The sequence below is a fragment of the Scomber japonicus genome, chromosome 7 (assembly GCF_027409825.1).
Source record: "Scomber japonicus isolate fScoJap1 chromosome 7, fScoJap1.pri, whole genome shotgun sequence".
Lineage (NCBI taxonomy): Eukaryota > Metazoa > Chordata > Actinopteri > Scombriformes > Scombridae > Scomber > Scomber japonicus.
In genome coordinates this window covers 1,177,364-1,198,902 of record NC_070584.1, presented here as the reverse complement: position 1 = coordinate 1,198,902, position 21,539 = coordinate 1,177,364, and the positions used below count along the sequence as shown (strand labels likewise).

At 39.2% G+C, this 21,539-nt stretch overlaps 1 protein-coding gene across 1 annotated transcript; it reads right to left on the bottom strand.

Moving 5' to 3' along the window:
- Nucleotides 1-2,743: 2,743 nt before the first annotated feature.
- Nucleotides 2,744-9,704, bottom strand: LOC128361353 (aquaporin-4-like). The gene is made up of 4 exons (XM_053321782.1): nt 9,273-9,704; nt 8,550-8,714; nt 5,362-5,442; nt 2,744-2,998 (listed from the first exon to the last, which is right to left on the bottom strand). Exons 1-4 carry the CDS (start codon nt 9,654-9,656, stop codon nt 2,744-2,746), a joined length of 885 nt encoding a protein of 294 aa, XP_053177757.1. The 5' UTR covers nt 9,657-9,704.
- Between the last annotated feature and the right edge of the window lie 11,835 nt (nt 9,705-21,539).

Below are 21,539 nucleotides of genomic sequence, written 5' to 3'. Positions count from 1 at the left end.
ACTAGTGTGTAGAAATTAAAGTTAATATTCATATACGGTCAGTTTAACAACAACACAGGAACATTAATGTATTTATTTATGTTATGTATTTATTTAATATCATTTGTGCTTGGGCATGCAGTATCAGTTCATTTAGAGTAATACTTGTTTATGATTAGTTACCTTAATGCTTCAATACTGAGTCCACATTTTCAAAACTCTTCATACAGTCGACACAACAGCAACAATTATGGAACAAATCTGTGATGCATTTGCAGTTTTCACAAAGAGAGCCATAACAAGATCATCATGTGTTTCCTGTTAATGTGTGTATCTCAGTCTGTGATTGACACAAGTTGTTTGTTTTAGTGTCTACTGGAAGGATTTTGCTTTTGTGTGTAAATGAGCTGCTGTGTTCAGCAGTGTGTTGGTAAAGTTGGCTGTGTGAAGACTCATGTTTAATCATGCATAGAACCAATTATTTAAAAAAAAAATCAACTGTGTGATAGTGAAAACAGTGCTTGCTTGAAGAATGGATTTGTGTTTTCACCCATACAATATGTAGGGTAAATGAAAGCATAATTTGTTGTATTTATTCTTTTTCTCCATACTGTCCATGAACTCATCTCTTCCTAACTCAGTATTAATGTCAGATCCACAGTCTGGATTCTATGGAAGCACTAAGCAGTCCATGTCCAGTGAATAATCTAAATGGTACAAATATAAGCAGAAAACTGCCAGAGCTAAAGCAACATTTAAGTTGCCAGAAAACTGAAAAATCATGTAACTCTCATGCACAGCTTTACTGTAGAAGCCTTGAAAGTTGATGCAAACAGTTCCTGTAGCTGTTGCTGATGACTGATGACACTCTGTCTGTATGAAAACATGTGTGATGGTCTGGGGCTCCACTGGATACAGGGTTGGTGACTTGCACAGATTGCTTCCACAGCATCTTGATGAGCCCTGCAGCACACTTTGGTCTATTCAGATGTTTATCCTACAGCAACATAATGACCCAAAACAAACCTCAAGGCTGTCGGACTACCTTAGAGAAAAACTACAACACAAATCATGGAACCAGCACAGTCATCCAGCTGGTTTGGGATGAACTGGGCAGAATGGTGAAAGCAAAGTTTCACACATGTTCAACACATTTGTGGGAACTTCTGCAACAGAACTTTGATTTCCATTGTTGTTTGAGTATGTGTGTGCGAAAGGTGTCTACTATGATGAGTTAAACATATAATCTATATATTATTAAGACTGTATGTAACTTGAGGTATTGCTATTCTTCAGTGGAATTGTATGACTTATATAACTTTAAATATTAATATATTGAGTGTTATGTATGTTTATATGTCTTCACACATCCTGGAAAGGTCTTATATTTACTGTCTAATTTGAAGTTACAACACAGACAACTCTTACAAAGCATTATGACGTTTGTACTGTCAACAATAGAAATTAATGTAGTCATGTATATTTATTAAATTTACGTTAAGGGGTATTCCACCAATTTAACATTGCACTTTCATCAAATTAGGGAACTCACAAGAGAAAGATTAACAAGAGTGGTCAAAATTGAAGCAGAAGAAACTGAGAGCCAATAAACAACTCAGTGTGTGTCTTGTGCTCTTCTTATTAAGGAGAAGAGATTTGACTGTTGACTGTGTACTGTAGAAGGTGGTTCTGCAGTACTAGTAGCACAACTGCCTAAGTAACTCTGAACAGAACTCTGTGCTGGATACTTATTGACTGAACCATTGATGCATGCAAAAAGACCGTTCCTCTGCTGCCCTCTGCAGGCTAAACTTAACGTTTCACTTGTAATATTGATATAAGAATAGAAAAGATGTCTTAACTTTTCATCCATCAAAAAGTATTGTTTTGTGTATAGAGCATTACGGTCTCATAGGGCACATGCTGAACTATGTTTATAGTTATATGTAAGGAAACATCTGCTTTTTTTCACATTGTCATTGCCAGCACAACCAATAGATCAGTGGTTAAATTAAAAAGGTGGGGGGGGGGTGTTATAATAAATTATTGTTGTATTGTATTGTATTGTATTGAGTATTATACTAACTTTTCAGCTTAAACATGTATATTTTCTGATGTGTAATGGTTCCTAGAAGGATCAAATCATGTAACAATAACACTGTTACATTGCTGTTCTTTTCTTGTGTGTGGTGATGCTGTGAGGGCAGTTCTTCTAAGTAACTTTATAGTGAATCATTCAATTTATCCCAGTTTTCTTCTACTGCTGTCTCTAAAGTGTTTTCATTATCTGAACTGTTGCTGAGGACTCCCTGTTTCTTATTTCTCCCAATAGTCTCTCTGCCTCTGCTCAAACATTACTGCAGTGTGTTGAATTTTTAGACACAATTTCCACTTTCTGCAAGCTCCTGTTGTCAGTAATGTATTTATTGTAGGTGCAGTGGCTATTTGTATGCAGTTCCATTCTCCCCTCTAAATAGGAACACCCTGAAAACATATTGAAAGTGCCAAAACACAGTTTTCAGCTTTTTCTTCCATTTTACTGGCACAAAACCTTGGTGTTGCTCTTTACTAAATAAGGACAAACACAAGAAGGGCCCCAAATATTCCCATTAGTATTGTTACACATAAAATACATTTGTGTTTCTTTTCCTTCTTCCTCTCATCGTTAGTCAGTGTTGCTTTCCCAGTCTACACAAGGTTTCGTCTCCTTCAGATTGGACTGTTGATCAGCTGTCTGAACATCTTTGCAGCGCTTTCTCTCTAGTCACACAGAGGACAACACATCCCCTGATACCTCCCTCTCCCTTTCTCTTTCCTGCCTCTCTGCTCGCTCCACATCCATGACGGTGAAAAGAGGTTCCTGAGCGGTGACTGAATCCTGCCGCTGTTTAGTTGCATTGAAAGGTGTCTTGATGAAGACCTCAGAGTAGCGTTTCTTCAGATTTGGGTTTGGGCAGAACAGGTATTCATATAAGGCAGCGGCAAGAGCCCCACCCAGTGTCGGACCTACCCAGTACACCTGAAACACACACACACACACACACACACACACACACACACACACACACACACACACACAGGTTCATGGTATAAGTAGCTGAGATGGCTGGAAAAGGGACAACCAACATAGTTCATTAATGACTTCTGTTGTTCGGTCACTGATACTGCCCAGTTATTTGGTCAAGAGCTGCTGATAAACACCTTAAAAAACTTCAAGTTGCACAGAATAGAGCAGCCAGAATAATTCTTAATTGTTCTTTCCATTGTAATGTGAGTAAGATGAATAAATGATTATCATCTAACTGTGGAGTTGTCTTCTGCTGTTATTATTGATCATTATTAACCTTTATTTTACCTCAAAACACCATTGAAGAGGAATCCCCATTTTGAATGGTGTTGAGAAACAACAACAACAATGCAAAACAATATTAGCTAGGAAAAATGGAAGAAAATTCATGCAAAATGGAATTTGGAATACAAAAAATACACAAAAAGTTACTAAAACAAACATTAAGCTGATTGTGGTCTTTATTGTTTTGGAACATTAGACAGTTCTTTCTATTTTTGTTGTTGAGTATTTGTGGAAATTGTGGAAAATTACTATTTTTTACAGTTTTATATGCATAATTATTTTCCTCTTTTTTCTGATCTTTAAATTTGGCTGTTTATTATACTATTTATCGTTTGTTGCTGTTTTTAGGTGGACTCCAGAGGCCTGAGGGGTATTGCACAAAAGTAGAATAAAGAAATCCAGGATAACTGAGCAAGCGCAGCTTGATCTAGTCTGACCGGAGCATCTTGGCTTAATCGGTTGCACGTTTGCTGAGCCAGGATGAAAAGGCGCGGCTATGTCAAGCCAGGTGTAGATAGTTGGGATAAGTGCGTGTTCACGGCATTCTCAAATAGACCCACGGCATCGATCACAGAATCACAGATTGGAAAATGGAAAGGTGTTGCGCGTCATTCTTCACGGCCGCTGAACAACAGCTCCTGATGGAATTTCATGATGAGGTTAAAGAAATTATAAGAAAAAAAAGCAACACAAGCACAAAGCACTGTAATCAAGGAAAGGGAGAAAGCCTGGCAGACAATCGTGGACCGGCTCAATGTGTAAGTAGTGCAATTAATGTTCAATTATTGGGTTAGCGGTACTACGAAGCTGGTTATCAACTCGGTAAATCAACCCAGGGTTTTCCAATCTGGATCTCTGAGCCCTCACATAAAGGGGAGGTGTTTGCAGTGTCTGACCAATCACAAACATGGAGAAACCCTGCAGAGCAGCCTACTTTACTATGGCGGAGCAGACAATTATTCTTCAAAAATATGAAGAATTCAAACACATCATTGATAACCAGCTTCGTAGTACCGCTTATCCTAGATTGCGAATGTCTGGGTAAATCAACCCAGGTAACGGAGAGATATCCTGGATATGTTAATCCAGCTTCGTAGTACAGACCTCAGGAAGACTACTTTGCGGAAGCTAATCGGGATCCGAATAAAGAATTATAAGTATAGTAGCACCTTTTCAGTTTCGTTACTGCTGGCTGTGCATAGATAGACAGCTAGATAGAGCGGTTTATTAATTACAGCAGCCAAGTTAACAAGAGCTGCTGTAAAAAAGCTGCCACTAGAGTGGAGCCATCTACCTGACAGCATGTACCACTGCTGTTCTTTCCACCAGTCCATATCACACTGTCATGAATCTTGAAGCGGATTTGCCAAAACTGAGAAACAGCAGTGACATCCAGTTCAACCATAGCAAGAGAATGACTTGATGCCAGCAGGTAAGCCTGAACTGAGAGGGCTCAGGAAATGAAAGAGAGACAGAAAAATGTCCACAAAGATAACTTTGAAGCCCATGTGAAAGCAGACAGTGCTGTGTGAAAATGACAAAGAAAGCAGAAAGAATATCAAAGGTTCTCAAAGGAGACGAGACTACTACAATCTCTCAAGATCAAAATCCAAACAAGAAATGATATCAAAGCCAAGTTGAACACAAAAAGAAGACACACAATACTAATGACATGTCATAATACCAGCAATGAAGAGTCATCTCAAAGATTCCCACAGATTCTGTAGAAATAGTGGTTGCTGAAAGTGACTCAAAGAGAACTCTGTTTCTCTCTCTTTCTTGTTATTTGTGGAATACAGAGACAACTGGGAGGTAAGGATTCAAAATGAGGGAGAATCTACCATATGAAATGTATTTCCTATTAAGTGTTCAAGGCAAAAAAAAACTCTGATGTTGAATTACTGAGATCCTGTTGGACCTAGAAGTTTAGGTTCTGTGAAAGGTAGCAAGCAATCTTTGCACAGCTATAGATGTTGATGTCTACTTACAGTGTCTGTTTTTATAATGAAATAAAATAAAAGTTTTGTTACCCAGTGATTGTCCCAGTACCACATGATCATGGCTGGGCCGAAGGATCGGGCCGGGTTCATACTGGCTCCGGTGTAGGGAATCTGAGGACAGTGAGAGATTCAGTAAATATTAGATTGTTGCAGCAATTCCTCCAAACTAAACTAAAAACATGGTTGTTGTAATTGCTTTCCAAAGTAATCCAGACAAGCCTTTCCTGATCTGATGCTCCTCATAGTAAAGTTGTATCATGTTACATACTCCCCCCCTGCTGGATTGACTTGCATAACATGACATTCCATTTATGTGTGGCGTGTTTCTCTCCAGGTGCCTTGATTCAGCCTGATTGTCAGCTGTTTGTCGTTAGTTAGTTAGTTTGATGGGTCTGGTAATACTGTTTTAGCAGCTTTTTTTCTGTTCGGTTTAGTTGTTATGTAATTTTAGGTTAGAGGGAAGAACCCAGACCCTACAGCCCTTTGTGGTCCAGTCTTTTTGTTCAGTTTGGCCTGCCCATCAGCTTTAGTTTGCTGACTCTTGTAATTATTTTTCGTCCTCTCAGACATGAACTGTTTCAGAGGGCCAGAACAATCATGTGACAATGCAATAGTTAATCTGCACTTTTCATATGGTCACCTACAAACAGTCAGTTTTGGGCCTCCGTTTTAGTATTTTGATCTTGAAATTCAGTTCAATGGGATCAGGACAGTCCATTTGGTCCTCAAACCAATTTGAACAACCAACTATAGAGATGCATTCAAATTGCTATCAAAAATAAGAAGTCAGTATATCAGTCTGTATTTTTTTTATCAATGAGTATGATTATTACAGTATCTGCTGTCCACAGATGTTTATACTGTATAAAAAGTTTCTCCTTCAGTTCAATAAATGCCTGTAGCACCTGAAGGCTGTTGACACATCTGCAGCCTACAGTTAGCCAGTTAGCTGAGTTAGCCGCCGAGTTAGCCGCTGAGTTAGCCGCAGAAAGTTCTTAGGCTGCGTTCACACTGCAAGCCAAAATCCGATTTTTAGCCAATCTAGATTGGAACCAGAAGGCTCTTATGAAGTCTGAACAGTCATAAATCACATGAGATCCGATTTTTGCAAACTAGATTGAAACCACCTTTTGGGAGGTAGTTTCAAATCTCATTTGGACAGATGTGTGTGAGTCTGAACAGCTCCAAACACTCTACGCTACGTCACTCTATGCAACACCAGACTCACGCTTATTCCAGTTGTTGTTGCTAGGTGATATCACTGGAGGCAACGGAGGACGTTGAAAACATCAGTCCATGGACAGAGCACCAAACCAAATTGTCAATCTTTGGGGAGATGGCTCCGTTCAAGCGAAGCTCGAGGGTTTGTTGTTGCTGTCGCTGTCGCAATTATATGACATCACACAATACACGCTAGATGACGCTCCGCTCTGACAACGTTGCCACGGCAACCTGTCAGATTGGTCATTAATGTGGCCCAGTCTGAACAGAGCCAAATCTCATTGGGACACTTGCTAAAAACAGTGTGGACAGTCAGGCCTAAAAATCGGATATGAGAAGGAATCAGATTAGAATCAGCTTTGCCTGCAGTGTGAACGCGGCCTAACGTTGGGTCTGTTTGAAACCGCATACTTTTTTTAAAAATATTTTTTTGCCTTTAATGTACAGGACAGTGGAGATAGACAGAAAACAAGAGGCAGAGAGAGAGGGGGAATGACACGCAGGATAAGACCGCTCAACTCGGGATTCGAACCAGGGTCACCTGCAACGAGGACTATAGCCTCAACACATGGGGCGGGTGCTCTACCCACTGAGCTATGCTCAACCCCATCACAACTGCATACTTTCCTACTACTCGTACTAACTCTGACGTCATTTGAAGTATGTAGTGTGTTTCAACTGCGTAGTATGTGATTTAGAGTATGTGAGAAGTTCCTGGATGGTTTACTAGATTCTCCAGAAATGCAGAGTATGCATCAAGAGCTGACTACTCACACTCAAATTACCCAAGATGCAATGTAACTTCTGAAAAAAACCTAAAATACAAACGTCACAGATCACCACTCTGTGATTTCAAGTTAGCTACAGCGAGGGTATGTTTGCTTCCTGTTTTCAAAATAAAAGCACCAATTCTATCGTTATGGTTTTCTTAATAATAAAAGGCTTTAAACAGGTGTCATTTGGACAAATTAGCATCACATTGTGGATCTAACGGGCTACTTTACTTTCTCGCCTGAAAAGGTTAGAAATGTGGATAAAGTGTTATATTTACAGAGTTAGAGCTAAAATGAAATCAGCTTCAGCCTGATGATTTCAGTTTTTACTTTACAACAGTGTAAATGGTCTGCTTACTATCTGGTCGTTTAGTGTGTAGGATGGAAGTATGTAGTATAGAAGTATGTAGTATGAGGTTTCGAACACAGTCGTAGTGTCAATGTTTCGGGTAGAGGTGGTGACTTTGGTTGACAGGTGACACATGGTAGGGGTTAGGGTTAGGACTCAGCGGGCACTGCCACAGTGTTTGGGAGCAGAGAAAGAGGCTGAGTTTTACGCAACTTTGAAGCCTAATTTCATATATTTGGCAATTTTTTATTTATTTATTTTTTTTAAAGATTTTGTTGGCATAGACGCCTTTATTTATCAGTAGATAGACAGGAAACATGGGAGAAATAGGGGGGTGTGACATGCAGCAAAGGACCTCCGATCGGGATTCGAACCGGGGTCGGCTGCGTATATGGTATGCGCTCCAACCACTCGACCACCTGCGCGCCCATATTTGGCAATTTTTTTAATCATTCAATTTTGGCAGGGTGGTTAACAACACACTTTTCTGTGGTATGTCAAACTCAGAACACATATTTAATTCTTACTTTACACAGACTTTAATGTCATACCGCTGTGCAACTCATACTTCACTGTGATATGACACCGGTAATGTGATTGGCTGAGAGTGTGTTTATTAATCACCACACACTCATATTCACCTTCATCCAGGTGTTTTGCAGTTTGTCAGCTGCACATACATGAACCAAACCAGCAGATGGAGATACAAGATGATAGATAGAAACATGTTTTTTAAACACTTTTTCAAACTGAATGGTATTTATAGCAGGGATAGTTATAGATGGATTGGACCGGATATCCTTTGTTTTTGAAGCTTTACTATCAATTTCTGTTGTATCTATGTAAAGTAACAGTTGGACTAGCGGGGTACTTACAGCAAACAGGTGGCCAATACACACAGACAGGCCGATAGCCAGACCAGATGAACCCTTGAGGTCACTACGTTTGTGGTCACAGGTAGCGAACACAGTGAAGACCAGCTGGAAGGTGATGAAGAGTTCTACAACCAGAGCATTTCCCACTGAGATGCTTCTGTTCACCTGTGTTGGAAATTCAAAAGTGATATGAGCAGCATTAAATACATTATAACACTCCTTGTATGTGATCTGTATGTGGATGTAATACACATAGAACTTATTGCAATCTGAAATGTATGGGATCAGCAGGACCATGTCTTTACCACACCCACATTAGCATCACAGGTGAATACAAAGATTTTGACAGATTTTCTCTCTTTAGGAAAGCCATAGAAAACCTGCTGGGTGGTTTCAAAACTAGTTGTGATGTCATAAATCCTGCTCATAGATTCAACCCTTAAATTAGATTTATATTGATCACAGAGAAACTTTCCATTTTCAGCAGATGAAAGTTAGAACAAACTCTGCACATCATTCTGCACAGTGAAGCTCAAACATATAAGAGAAGCAACGAAAACAAAAACACATTTTTGAGTGGAAAAGGACTTTAATTTGAGAGACACTAATATAACTAATAGATAAATATATGCTCTCACAGAGGAATGAATAAGGTGACAGTATGACTATAATAACCTATGATAAAGTTTTAAAATAAAGACAAACACATGATTTCCCTCTTACCTTGGTGACGCCCATGCCCCCCCTTACAAGGGCAGGGGTGATCCCGTAGAGAATGGCGGCCCCCACTATCGCTCCCACACACTGGGCCAGCAGGTAGAAGACTGCTTTGGCCAGACTGAGCTTCCTGGTCACCACCATGGCTGCTGTGACTGCCGGGTTGATATGAGCACCACTGATGTGGCCGAAGCACTGCACCATCGTGGAAATACTCAGGCCAAAGCAGAGCGAGATGAGCACCAGGTCAGGGGGACGAGGTTCTTCCTCAGCAGCCCCCCAGTTGATGGTGGAACCGAGGCTGAGGAAGACGAAGAAGACCATGGCAAAGAACTCGCCCCCCACACAGCGCCAGAACTCCTGAGTCCAGATGCCCTTAAAGGCAGTCATGACTTTGTCACCACTGCAACAAGATAGAGGTCTGAAGTGACAGTGTGGTGTACGGCAGGGGAAGCAACACCTTCTGGAGAGGAACATGAGAATCAACAGTCAATTTCATTTTAATGAAGATTCTTACCAATCACATCCACATGAGCATAATCCAGTAATCCAGAATACACACTATTGGATTCTGTTTCCTACAACAACTTGTAGAATGTGGATGTTTTCCATGTTGATTAAACAGCTGTAGTCATCACACAGCAGCATCATTTTACACACAGATGGAGCAACAGAGTAAACTTTGATTCATTGTTTAAATCTTCCAACACAGCATCAGGATCATTCAGTATTTCATGTTGTACATTTTCTAAACATCACACTGTAAGATTTTTACTCACAGATTCAACTATGAAATAATATGAAACAACGCAGTTATTCTCATGATCCGCCCTGAGCTCCATCAAATCTGTCATTAAAGTTCAAACTTTAACATCACAATCATTACAGTGACTTTTCAGTTATGTCTCCAAATATCTGCAGTAGTCAGTTTTGCACATTGACATGTATCCATGTAATCAGCTTCTGTGCTGTGAGAGCCTGAAGAGCTCCTAAAGCATCCTAAAACATCCTGTATGTAGTAAACAAATAAAACATGTTGATTTTAAAACAGGATTAAACACGCTACTGCTTGATTTACACACAGCCAGCACATTTAAATGTTTCAATGAAACTGTGATAGAACTTGAACCAGCACATTTCCAAATCTTATTTTGTACCTCTCTATTTAAGGATATTGTATATACTAGGGTTTAATCCCGGGATCCGGGATTCCCGGGAAATCTGATTACAACTATTTCTCGATTCCCGGGAAAGGTTATGACGGGAAACCGGGAAATAATAATAATTTAAAAAATCAAAGGTGCGCGTCTATTGTTGTCATACAGTAGCAAGACCTGTGTAGAGCCCGCCCTTACTTCCAATCAGCCAACGAGAAGCGCTCTGGGGTCATGAGCTTCTGGCCCTACTGACGTAACTGAAGTGTGCGCTGTACACGCGCATCATATGCACGCGCATACTACCTTTCATGATGTCTGGGTCAGCGTCCAGTTTTGTTTGGCAGCATTTTCAGAAACCACATAACAATGACAACGACAACGCTAAGTGCATGTTGTGTAACAGGCTTATCAGGTGTTCTGGAGGATCGACGAGTGGATTGCGCAGACATTTAGAGTCTCAACATGATAAATATCCTGAATGCCCACCGAAAGATTCAAAACGCGCGAGAACGCTAGATTGCTACTTTAGCAAAGCTAGCAAGTCGCTTGAGGAAATACTGGCGGAGATGGCAGCTTTTGACGGATTCACATTTAATGGTATGGCAAAATGCGACTATCTCAGAACAGCACTGAAGAGAGACGGGCATATTCTCCCAAAGAATCCCTCTGAAATATCCAAACAGGTTAGAGGGTTTGCTAATGAACAAAAAAACAAACTGGCAGATACATTCAAAGACATGGTGAAGCAGGGGATGCGTTTTTCTTTGACCATCGACGAATACACTTCTTCACAAAATAAAAGATTTATGAGCATAAACGTGCATGGTGCACAAACATATTGGAATCTAGGTATCGTTAAAATTCATGGAACAATGCCATCTGAGAAAGTCAAAGTGTTGGTTGACAACCAGCTTCAAAGATTCAAACTTGACATGGACAAACACACTGTGTGCTGCACTACCGATGGAGCATCAGTGATGGTGAAATTTGGGAGACAGGTCCTGCCCGAACTACAGCTGTGCTATGCCCATGCGGTTCACCTGGCTGTCACAGATGTGCTCTACCGCCGTGGCGTCCCTGACAGAGTGATCGAGACAAGCGAGGAAGAGGAGGATAGTGACCTCGAGTCTGATGACGAGTCCGGTGAGTGTGTCGAGGATGGTGATTATCGATCAGTCAAGGTGAGAGAAGACATGTACAAGAGCGTGGAGCGAGTCCGGAAAATTGCCAGGTATTTCCACAAGTCACCTGTCAGTAATGACAAGCTGAGGGTATGCGTCAAACAAGATCATGGGAAAGAGTTGGTGCTCATTTTGGATTGCCGTACCCGTTGGAACAGCCTGGCTGATATGTTGGATCGCTATATTGTACTCCATAGACCAGTGACCAAGACCCTCATTGACATCAACCCTGCACTAATAATCACGAACGAGCAGCTCGCACTTATAAAACAACTGAGCTCCTGCTTGAAACCAGTGAGGATGGGAGTCGAATCTCTTTGCAAACGAGACACTACTCTCATCAAGGCAGATGGAATTTTTATTTTCATGATGGATCAGCTGAGTAAGCAGGAGACTCCACTGAGCCTAGAGATGAGAGACGCAATAGAGACCAGATTCACGCAGCGGAGACAGAAGAACCTAACGTCTTTGTACAGGTGAGCCTTATTCGATTATTTTTAATTAAATTGTGATTGGGGATGCATGTCAACATGCTAATTTTAATAACTATCATTTTTTGGTAGGTACCTTCTGGATCCTGGTGCTCTAGTCGCACAAGCACCAATGCCCACTGAGATCGGCCTGCCATCAAGACAGATGCTGTTGAGGACCGCTAAGGGACTTGCAGAGCGTCTTTTAGTCAGCCACTGCCAAGAGGACGAGGAGAGAGCGCAAGAGACCGATGGTGTGACTTCTTCAGAGGCAGGAGATGGTACACCGTCGAGTGCGCAAGGGGAAGTTCCGAGTCCGGATGAAGATGTCTCGACTCAGAGTGAAGGGAACCTAGCATTAGATCTGCAGCAGGCCATTTCTATGACCACTACGCCAGGGTCAGAGGAAATGAAAGACAGTGACCTCATGAAAGTTCTAACCAAAGAGTTTTCCCTCTTCGATGCCACCAACAGGAGACCACCCCACCTGCAGCAGTTGTTTGACGCTCTAAGCACTGTTCAGGCTACATCTGTGGAGGCAGAGAGAGTCTATCGACGCTCTCTGCTTCTTGAAAGCACACTTCCAAAAGAAAAAGAAAGAAGGACAGGGTGATAAATGAATTGTAAATTGCGTATTGAGTATTTTTATTATTTCAAATCTATCGCTTTATATATAGCTATCGTTTTATATGGCCCTGTCTTTTTGCAGTGAGTTGTAGGCGACATTTCTGTTGGTTCGTTTTCTTGAACGCGTTGTGTTTGTGTTGTTCTTTATTGAACGTGTATGTGATTCAAAGGGAAATATGCCTGGCCTGCCCAATAAAGAAATATTTGGTTAACTTAGAGTGATTATTCCCGTTTGCAGCCGGTCACGGACAATCCTTTCATAATTCATAATTATTATTTCATAATTAGCGCTGCAGCAGATGTCGCGCAGTAGCCTAGAATTTATTATTGCTTTGTTGATGGGCATAAAGTGTATTCTTTTGTCCTAATAATGATACAAATAATGTGTAATAATTTGATACAAAATGTCAGTTTGCGATTTGGGAACGTATATTTGAATGATATATACATAAGGCCTAGTTGGGCTAAAAAAAACAACAAACAAAAAAACAAGGTATTTCCCGGGATTCCCGGGAAATAGGTCGTCTTATCCCGGGATCTGATACATGTCGTTTTCGGGAAAAATATTAAACCCTAGTATATACTGAATAGTTTGCAGGGTGGCTTTGCTTGCTTTTAAAGTGCAGGGTTAATCCAGCCCTGAACATCATTAAATAAACACCTAAACATGGGTAGGTTTGGTTTATTTCAATGAATCCTATAATATTAATTCAGTTGTCAGTCTTTACTTCACATGAATATTTATATGTACTTTTTAAATAAACGTTATAAGACACATTTTACTTTCTGTCTCTTTCATCAACAGCTTTGGACTCATGTTATTGTAGATTATAGTACTTTCTTTGTCCCTTTGATTCAACTAGGAAACAATGTCACAGCATCACAAGTCCAAGAATTTCATACAATAACTGTGTTGGGGCCCTTGTCAGTTTTGTTGTGCATGCATGACTGCACAAAAACAATGGTACTATTAGACTTTTTAAGATTTGTTTGTAATTCAACAGCAGTATAAACACTATATACAGGTTTGTTTTTATTTTATTTGGTGATTTATTAATTTGCTGTACAATTTGACATTTGAATGTATCTTATAAATACTATGTATCTGTATTGAAATGCTGTACAAGTAATAAAACACAAACAAACATATATTTACATATACTAACAGGAGAAGTACCAGCAGTAGTAGAGAGAGTAACAGTTGTACAGGTGATCAGGTAACCTACATCTTTCTGTTATAAGGTCAATAGAGGCAAGGGCATATTTAAAAAGCCAGGAAAGGTCAACACCTTGAAGTCAATACAGTATTTTATAATGCAGTCTCTGATTAATTAAGACTGTTTGTGCTTCAGTCTACAGTAACATGTAGTTTACACATCCACTGTAGTTTTTCTGTTTTTTTTTTTTGTTTGTTTGTTTGTTTTTATTTTAGATATGCCTTAAGTCTCCACACAAAGAAAAAATATCAACTTCAGAAAAGACCAGTGAGCAAATGAACTGGTTATTTTCTCTTCTAATGAACGACCCGTGGGATCTGTAGAAAGAGAAGACTAGTAAACTATTCTGCAGCTCATAATATTCAAACCACACAGTGATCACGTTTTTCACCTTCACCATTACTGTAATGCAATTTAAAAAAAATCATAAGGCTGGGTTATCATTCATTCCCTTCATCTGATATTATTCATATAATTAATTCTACCATGACAAGACTGACAAGCTTATTTGTTCAGTGTCATTATCTATTAGAAAAAGAATCGATTCAGAGGAAAGACGTTTTTTTTCAACAAAGTAATCAAGCTATTAGTGTATAAGCTTAATGTTGAAAACAGCTAGCTAAGTCCAGTCTCCGTACCGTGTTGATGCCTCTGCTCTAAAGTCCAGTTCCCTGCCGCTGTGCGTCTTTACGCGTGTACTCACCTCAGGCGCTCCAGAGCCCCGCCGCTCTCCGTCATGGCTCCACCAGCGCGGAGGCTGTTTGTGGCTTTTATAGCAGGGGTCTGTGTGTGTGAGCTGGTGTGTGTTTATTTTTGGGGTTTGGTTAATCTAGATGGGATAAGTTGGGAAAAGAAAGAAGAGCAGAAAAATGTAAATCAGCACGGACTCTTCCAGGTATTGGATAGATAAATCATATGAGTCGAATAATTCGATTGTTATTATAGTCAGACTAAAACAATAAGTGTGATTTGACTTTTAAATGATTAATCAAGGCTTAACTTGAACATACTGTATGTTCAGGGACTATACAGATCCAGAACACATATAAGGCATATAATTACTAATTCATCTGCATAATAATTTTTTAAAAAGTAAATAAAATACAAGACTAATTTGAAGTCCAACGTCTGTAATGGTTCTATATCTGACTATAAAGTTTGATTGTTTTAAAAACTTAATTCTGTACATTTGCAGCACCCTGGTATAGCCAAACTGTCACCAAATAGAACCCCAACAGAACCCGAAAGTTACATTCATACTCTCTCTCCTCCCTTACCTCCTCTCTGCCGCTTCACCACCCACTAAACACTAAAACACTTTCAAGAAAATGGACTGCTAATTTCTCACACACTCCACCTCCTCCCACTCTCTGTAGGCTATGTATGTCGCTTCCTGTGCTAGAATACTTCCTGGACCAAAATCACTGTGTGACAATATGATTAAACACATTGATTCAAGACCGAACCTGAAGATTAGAAAATGAAGTAGAGACTCTTAGAGATTTTTATTACAGCAGTGGATACTTGGTTTATACTATGTCATCAATGTTAATGTTATCAAATATATTAAATCTATTGTAGAAAAAAATAAAAAGGGCAAATGAATCACCTGAGGAGAGAAGGTGAACACAGGTCAAAAGGGGATTTCTCTAGATCTAAGGTATGTGTTTGTTCTACCCAATTAAGAAGATATCATCATGGGAGAAATGTTGATTGCATATCCTTCTTTTTCTACCTAGTCTTGCAGGGTCTGACATAGTCTCCTTCTAGTAAAACTGGCTCTTCTTTAGTGCAGTGGGATCTGTGTTATTAGTCAACAACAAGGTATCTACATTGTTTGCCATTTAGCAAAATTCACACAATCATTCACCTCCTTTGGATCATCCTGAAAGATGCAGAAAATGTCAATGATGAATCTAATATTTGAACAGTTTAGATCTACACACACACACACACACACACACACACACACACACACACACACACACACTGTACAAACACCAAGATGCTTATTTTTTATGAGGTTTGAAAATCAAGTTTCTCTCAAAAGAAGCCATGTATAAATTGGCATAGTTAGGAGCACAGATTGAGCTTTATAACAAAGGTGGCCAAGTAAACTGGTTGGGAGGGATTATCTGCATGGTCTCAGTTCTTCGAGGAAAAGCTCACCATTGTAAGCCTTCATCATTTGGTACAGTATGTTTGGATAGAGACTAGCCACATGTAATGAAGAGCAATCTCAGGAAGATCAGTTCATCATATCATCTCAGGAGACAGTTTATATAAGTGTGCAGTGTTTGCACAGCTGCTTTAATAAAGACATCAACACATTGTGATAAAGGAGCTGGTAGTAAAGTTATCTTTGCCACTGTAGGACGACCTAGAGGATTCATTAATGATCTGTGTAGTTTAGGGAGAGTATAAAACACTGTTCTGCTCACATGTTGAGAGAAGTCAAGCTCAGATTAAGAAATTCAACCATGTTCTCTAGCGTCTTCTAGGAAGGTGTGGATCTCTTTTGAAATGACAAGGTAGGATCTGCAGGACATGTACTATAGTAGGACTCATTAGGAAACTAGGACAAGACCTCTTTATATTTTTCTACGTTTACATTTACGTTTTTTTTATAATGCAATTTTTTCACCTTTAGATGAAATGATGATGCATTCTTATGATGTCATGCTCCACAGTTCTACAAAACGTATTGAAGAGAGTCAAATGGCGCTTTTCCACTACACAGTTCCAGCATGACTCGACTCGAATCAGCTCGACTCGTTTTTTTTTTGTGTTTCCACGAGGGATAGTACCTGGTACCTGGTACTTTTTTAGTACCTGCTCTACTGAGGTTCCAACTGAGCCAAGCCGATACTAAAATGTGACGTCAATAGCCACTGTTTGGTCGAAGAGTTTTCGCTCGAAGAGTCATGAGCCGTCCCACACAAGAATCCAACCCGGGATTTTTAAATACCGGCAACAGCGTTACAGCCATACGTCTCAATTTTGTTGCTTTGTGTGTGACAGAAAGCCCCATACAGCAGCAAGTACACCATCACCTCCATGTCCTCCATTGTTTATGTGTTTGTGTCACGTATAAAACGAAGTCACGACCCCGCCCACGCTAAGTAGGTACCTTTTTGTAATGGAAAAGCTCGTTCCTGGAACCGTACCGAGTCGAGTAGAGTGGAGTAGTGCTAGAACTGTATAGCGGAAAAGCGCCCAAAATGCTCTTAGGCTTGAATGAGATGTCTGATGTATGTCTTGCCAGTGAGGTCAGTGTACTTAAAATCTTTAATCGTTTAATTTGCTTAAAACATCTGAACACATTCACAAGTCAAATATTTGTGGGTACAAAAGCTGAGTCTTTGGACAAGAGAGATCCATGTGTCATCAGAGAGTGGTTTTGTAGAAATATGGATTACTGTGTCCTTGAGTAATATTTGCTTTTAACTCCATGGCTGGATCCATGAACGGAAAAGTGTTCCCTCTTTTATTGTTCCACAGCAAAATGACACTTTCTGTTGATGTTGATAATTATGGTAGCTGTCAGAAACCAAATATGTCTCAAACCAAATATGGAGTTACGAGGTTTCCACCTGAAAGCAGCGTTATCTGTACTGTATCAATGTACTGTGGTTAGAATGTTTCAAGTGTCTGATGGAAAATCAACAGCACCGATGGTAACCAAAAGAAAGACAGGGGGGCTTTGAGGTCTGGCAGTGCCCAGGGGCCCCTGATGGGATTAATCCAGCCTTGCTTAACTCACAACTTCTTTTCTATTATTTGACCCTTGAAGAGATTTGGGGTTACATGAATGTTGCTTAAGATTTTTTAGCATCATTATGTCATTTCGTAGTTTACAATTCTTGTGACACATATGCTTTCAGTAAGGTCAAAGTGCTCATCAGCCAGACCAGTCTCTGATGGTTCTGTGATTGGATGATTGAGGCAACTCTTATATGTGTATGTATATAGATGGTAGTGTTGTGATGCTGTCCATATAAGCAAGGCAGCTTTATTTATGTATACACAGGGGCAACTCAATGTGCTTTACATAAAAACTAAATATTAAACAGTACAAATTGGAAACATTAAAACATACAATTAAAAAAACAAGAACACCCAATTATAATAAAAACAAAACAAAAAGCTAGACTAAAATAGAGCCTAAAATATGAGAGTGGAGCATACAATAATAATTTGCTTTAAAATGATTAAAAGAATACGGAAGAGGACTAGGGCCACTGTGGAAAAATAAAGCAAGTTCTGACTTTTAAAAGTTTAAAGTCTCAGAATTAGGATTAAGATTTCTCAGAATTCTGAGATTAAAGTCAGAACTCACTTTTTTTCCCACAGTGCCCCTAAAAAGAACATACAGCGTAAATGAAATATTAAATATATAAACTTCATGAAGGTCAGACAGATTGAAACAACTTTGCATTGTAGTCAGGTTGCACTTTCCTCCTACACACCTGTCACACTCTCAGCTGTGCAGTATTTTTCTCCAGATATTTTGGAGGACTCGCTCCATTAAGGTTGAAAGAAGAAACATTCAAGCACAAGTCTACAGAAAAGCTTTTTGAAAAGGGTTACCCACAGTGACTCTGCACTGTCAACATTTAAGACATGAAACAAAGAAAATGTCATGGGATTATAAAACATTTGTCATGAAAAAAATGACATGATAAATCTGATGCTTTATATACCTTTACATATCTACAGAATATGCTTCTGCTTTTCATTGCTGTGAATAAATGGTTGTTTTTCCCTTCACACCTTTGATTATGGAGTCTCTTATGTGAGATCCCAGCAAGTCACCCACTGCAGAGTGGAGCTAATCATAACACAGAAACATCTGTGAGGAACTTAAAATGAACATCTCTGGCATCACTGACACACACGCACACACGCACACACACACACACACACACACACACACACACACACACACACTTCTTACAGCTAATTGGATTTATTGCAGCCTGTATTTAAGACATCAAACCCAATCTCAGTTCAGGTGACATGATTAGATTTAGAACTCAATGATGCAGTTTATGAATAAAATATAAATGGTTCTATGAAAGCTATTTCTGTACATCTCTATGTGGAGGAGAGACTATACTATCTGCAGCAATGAGGGATATTTGGTGGCCACCTTCATTTTGGACTTCATATACTCAATCAATTAGGATAAATGAGTGTGTATAGCTATTGAGGATCAGCCATCACTACCATACAGAACACAGTATAATGTTTAAATGCAGCCTTGATTCAGAAACAGCAACCTGTCAGAAGTGCATGTACACACACTTATGAGAAGATTACAAAATATTAAACACAGCAGATATGTATAACCAGAAAGCCTGCTCTGTATGTTGTCAATGTTATTGTTTACTAGAGGAACCTCAAACCCCTGCCGCACCCCCCCCCCCCCCCCCCCAAACAATCCTCCTGGATAAATACTGACACACTGCTGAAACACAAAGCTCCCAGTGTTTATGCTCCTTCATGCAAGCTGACAGAGTAACCCACCCTCCTGTCTCATCATCATACAGACAACACACACACACACACACACACACACACACACACACACACACACACAATCTACTCCTCTCCTCCTATCTGTTATATAAGTATTACACAATATCAGTTTGCAGACATACAGTACAGAGCTGGAAGAAACGTGCGAGTAGGTTGATGGGAACAAAAAGTTAATTAACAGAAAAATCAAAAACCTTGAACAATGGGACAAGTGTCTACAACAAAGTGGTGGCTTATATAACCTGTCTGCGAACAAACCTTGTATTCTTTCCCCATTTTTCTTATTTATCATCAGAAAAAACAGTGGTCCCATCTTTTTCTTTAGCTGGTTTGGATTTAGTAGGTGTGACAAGGCACAAAAAATCCAGTTATACAGTCAATTATTTGATTTTGATGTAAACATAATGTGAAAGGTCTGAATGGAAGAGAAGTTCATTTCAAGTATCCCATTAATTCTATTTCATTGATCAAATGTAGAAAAAATATGATTGATGGTTAACCCTTGCATACAGTTCATATTCTACATATTCATATTACTCACAGTAAGAATCTCCTCATAAAAAGAGTCTATACCAAATATTGAAGCACAGATGTGTTTAGAAAGCATCAATAGTGGATCTGACTGATCAATAAATGTGATTAAACCTTGATTGATGTTTCAGAGAGCAGAGAGAGTGTATTTTTTAGAACAGCTACTATCACACAATATCATGTCCTATTTGACCTAAGACATGAAAATACAACATAGCAATAATGATGGAAATGTATTTTATAACTTTCTGGAAGTGTGGGGTTTATTGTATAACCATTAGAGCCATCAGTCTTCACTGCTACATCATAAAAAGAAATATTATTAAAACTATTAACTATTCATTTCACTAAAACACATGGAAATAGATACAGTGATAATTTGACACAGAACAGCTTCAATGGACAAAACTTTGTAGCATCTATACAAAAGTAGAACATTTAAAATATTTTCATTGTTGTACATTTTGAGCCACTTTAGTTTAAGTCATCAAATTTCAAAATAAAAGGCATTTGTTTTCATTTTTTACAGCTGTCAAATGTCAGAATGAGACAAATTTGACCCGACCAGTATGTAAGGGTTAAATGCAGGTTTTTGCCGATTTAGACATTTATGTCATGTTTCTTTAATGGTTTGTAAGTGCTTTCTTGTACCATCCAGCTGATAATGATATTACATGTAGAAGACACTGTTATGAGCCCAGAAGAAGTCCACAAAAAGCAACATATCATGATCATACCTCAGCATCACTGTAAATAGGAGCACAGTCTGTCAGCAAACTGTATGTGCAATCCATTTAGAGGAGAGTATAACTGATCACAACCAGTGCATTTCTGATACAGAATATTAATTATAGATATATAACAATAATAATCATGACAACACAATGTGATTGTGCCTACAAACTTAAATAGTTAGGAAGTAAACATACAAGAAACACAGAAACAAAGGACAGCAATGTAAGAAGGAGTGTTTTTACCCTCCCATGTTTTCCCATTGTCTCCTCAGAGATGCTTATCTGTATTTTGGATTCACAGGTCTCATCCCTCAGGCTGTTCCAGCAGCAGATACTTCTAATGTGTGATGTATTGCTCGTGTCTTGCGTTGTTTTTTTGCTGTTTTCACTAAACAGCAAAGATGATGTGAGAAGCCTGTATCTGCTGATCAGATACAGGTCATTTCACAACAGTGACAGGTTTACAAAAACTCAGCCGACTGTGAGCACCAATAGTTACAACATACTACGTGTTGTGGAAGGGCGAGGAAGGGTAAGGAGTCTAGGTTTTCAAGGCCTTGGACATTTGGAGAGGAGACAGTCTGCTAGTTTCTCCAACATCAAGCACTAAAGTTTTTTTGTGTCCATGTGGTTTAGTCAAATTTAAAGGGGTTCAATTTGAAAATAAACGCATGATTAACACATTCTTTTTTTTGTGGACCAGCATCAAATTTCTGCTTTTAATCCATTTTGAGAGGAAGGAAACATTTACATTATTTAAATGAAGTCATTATTATTATTATAAGTCCACTTAAATACACTGTAGGTGATAAAAT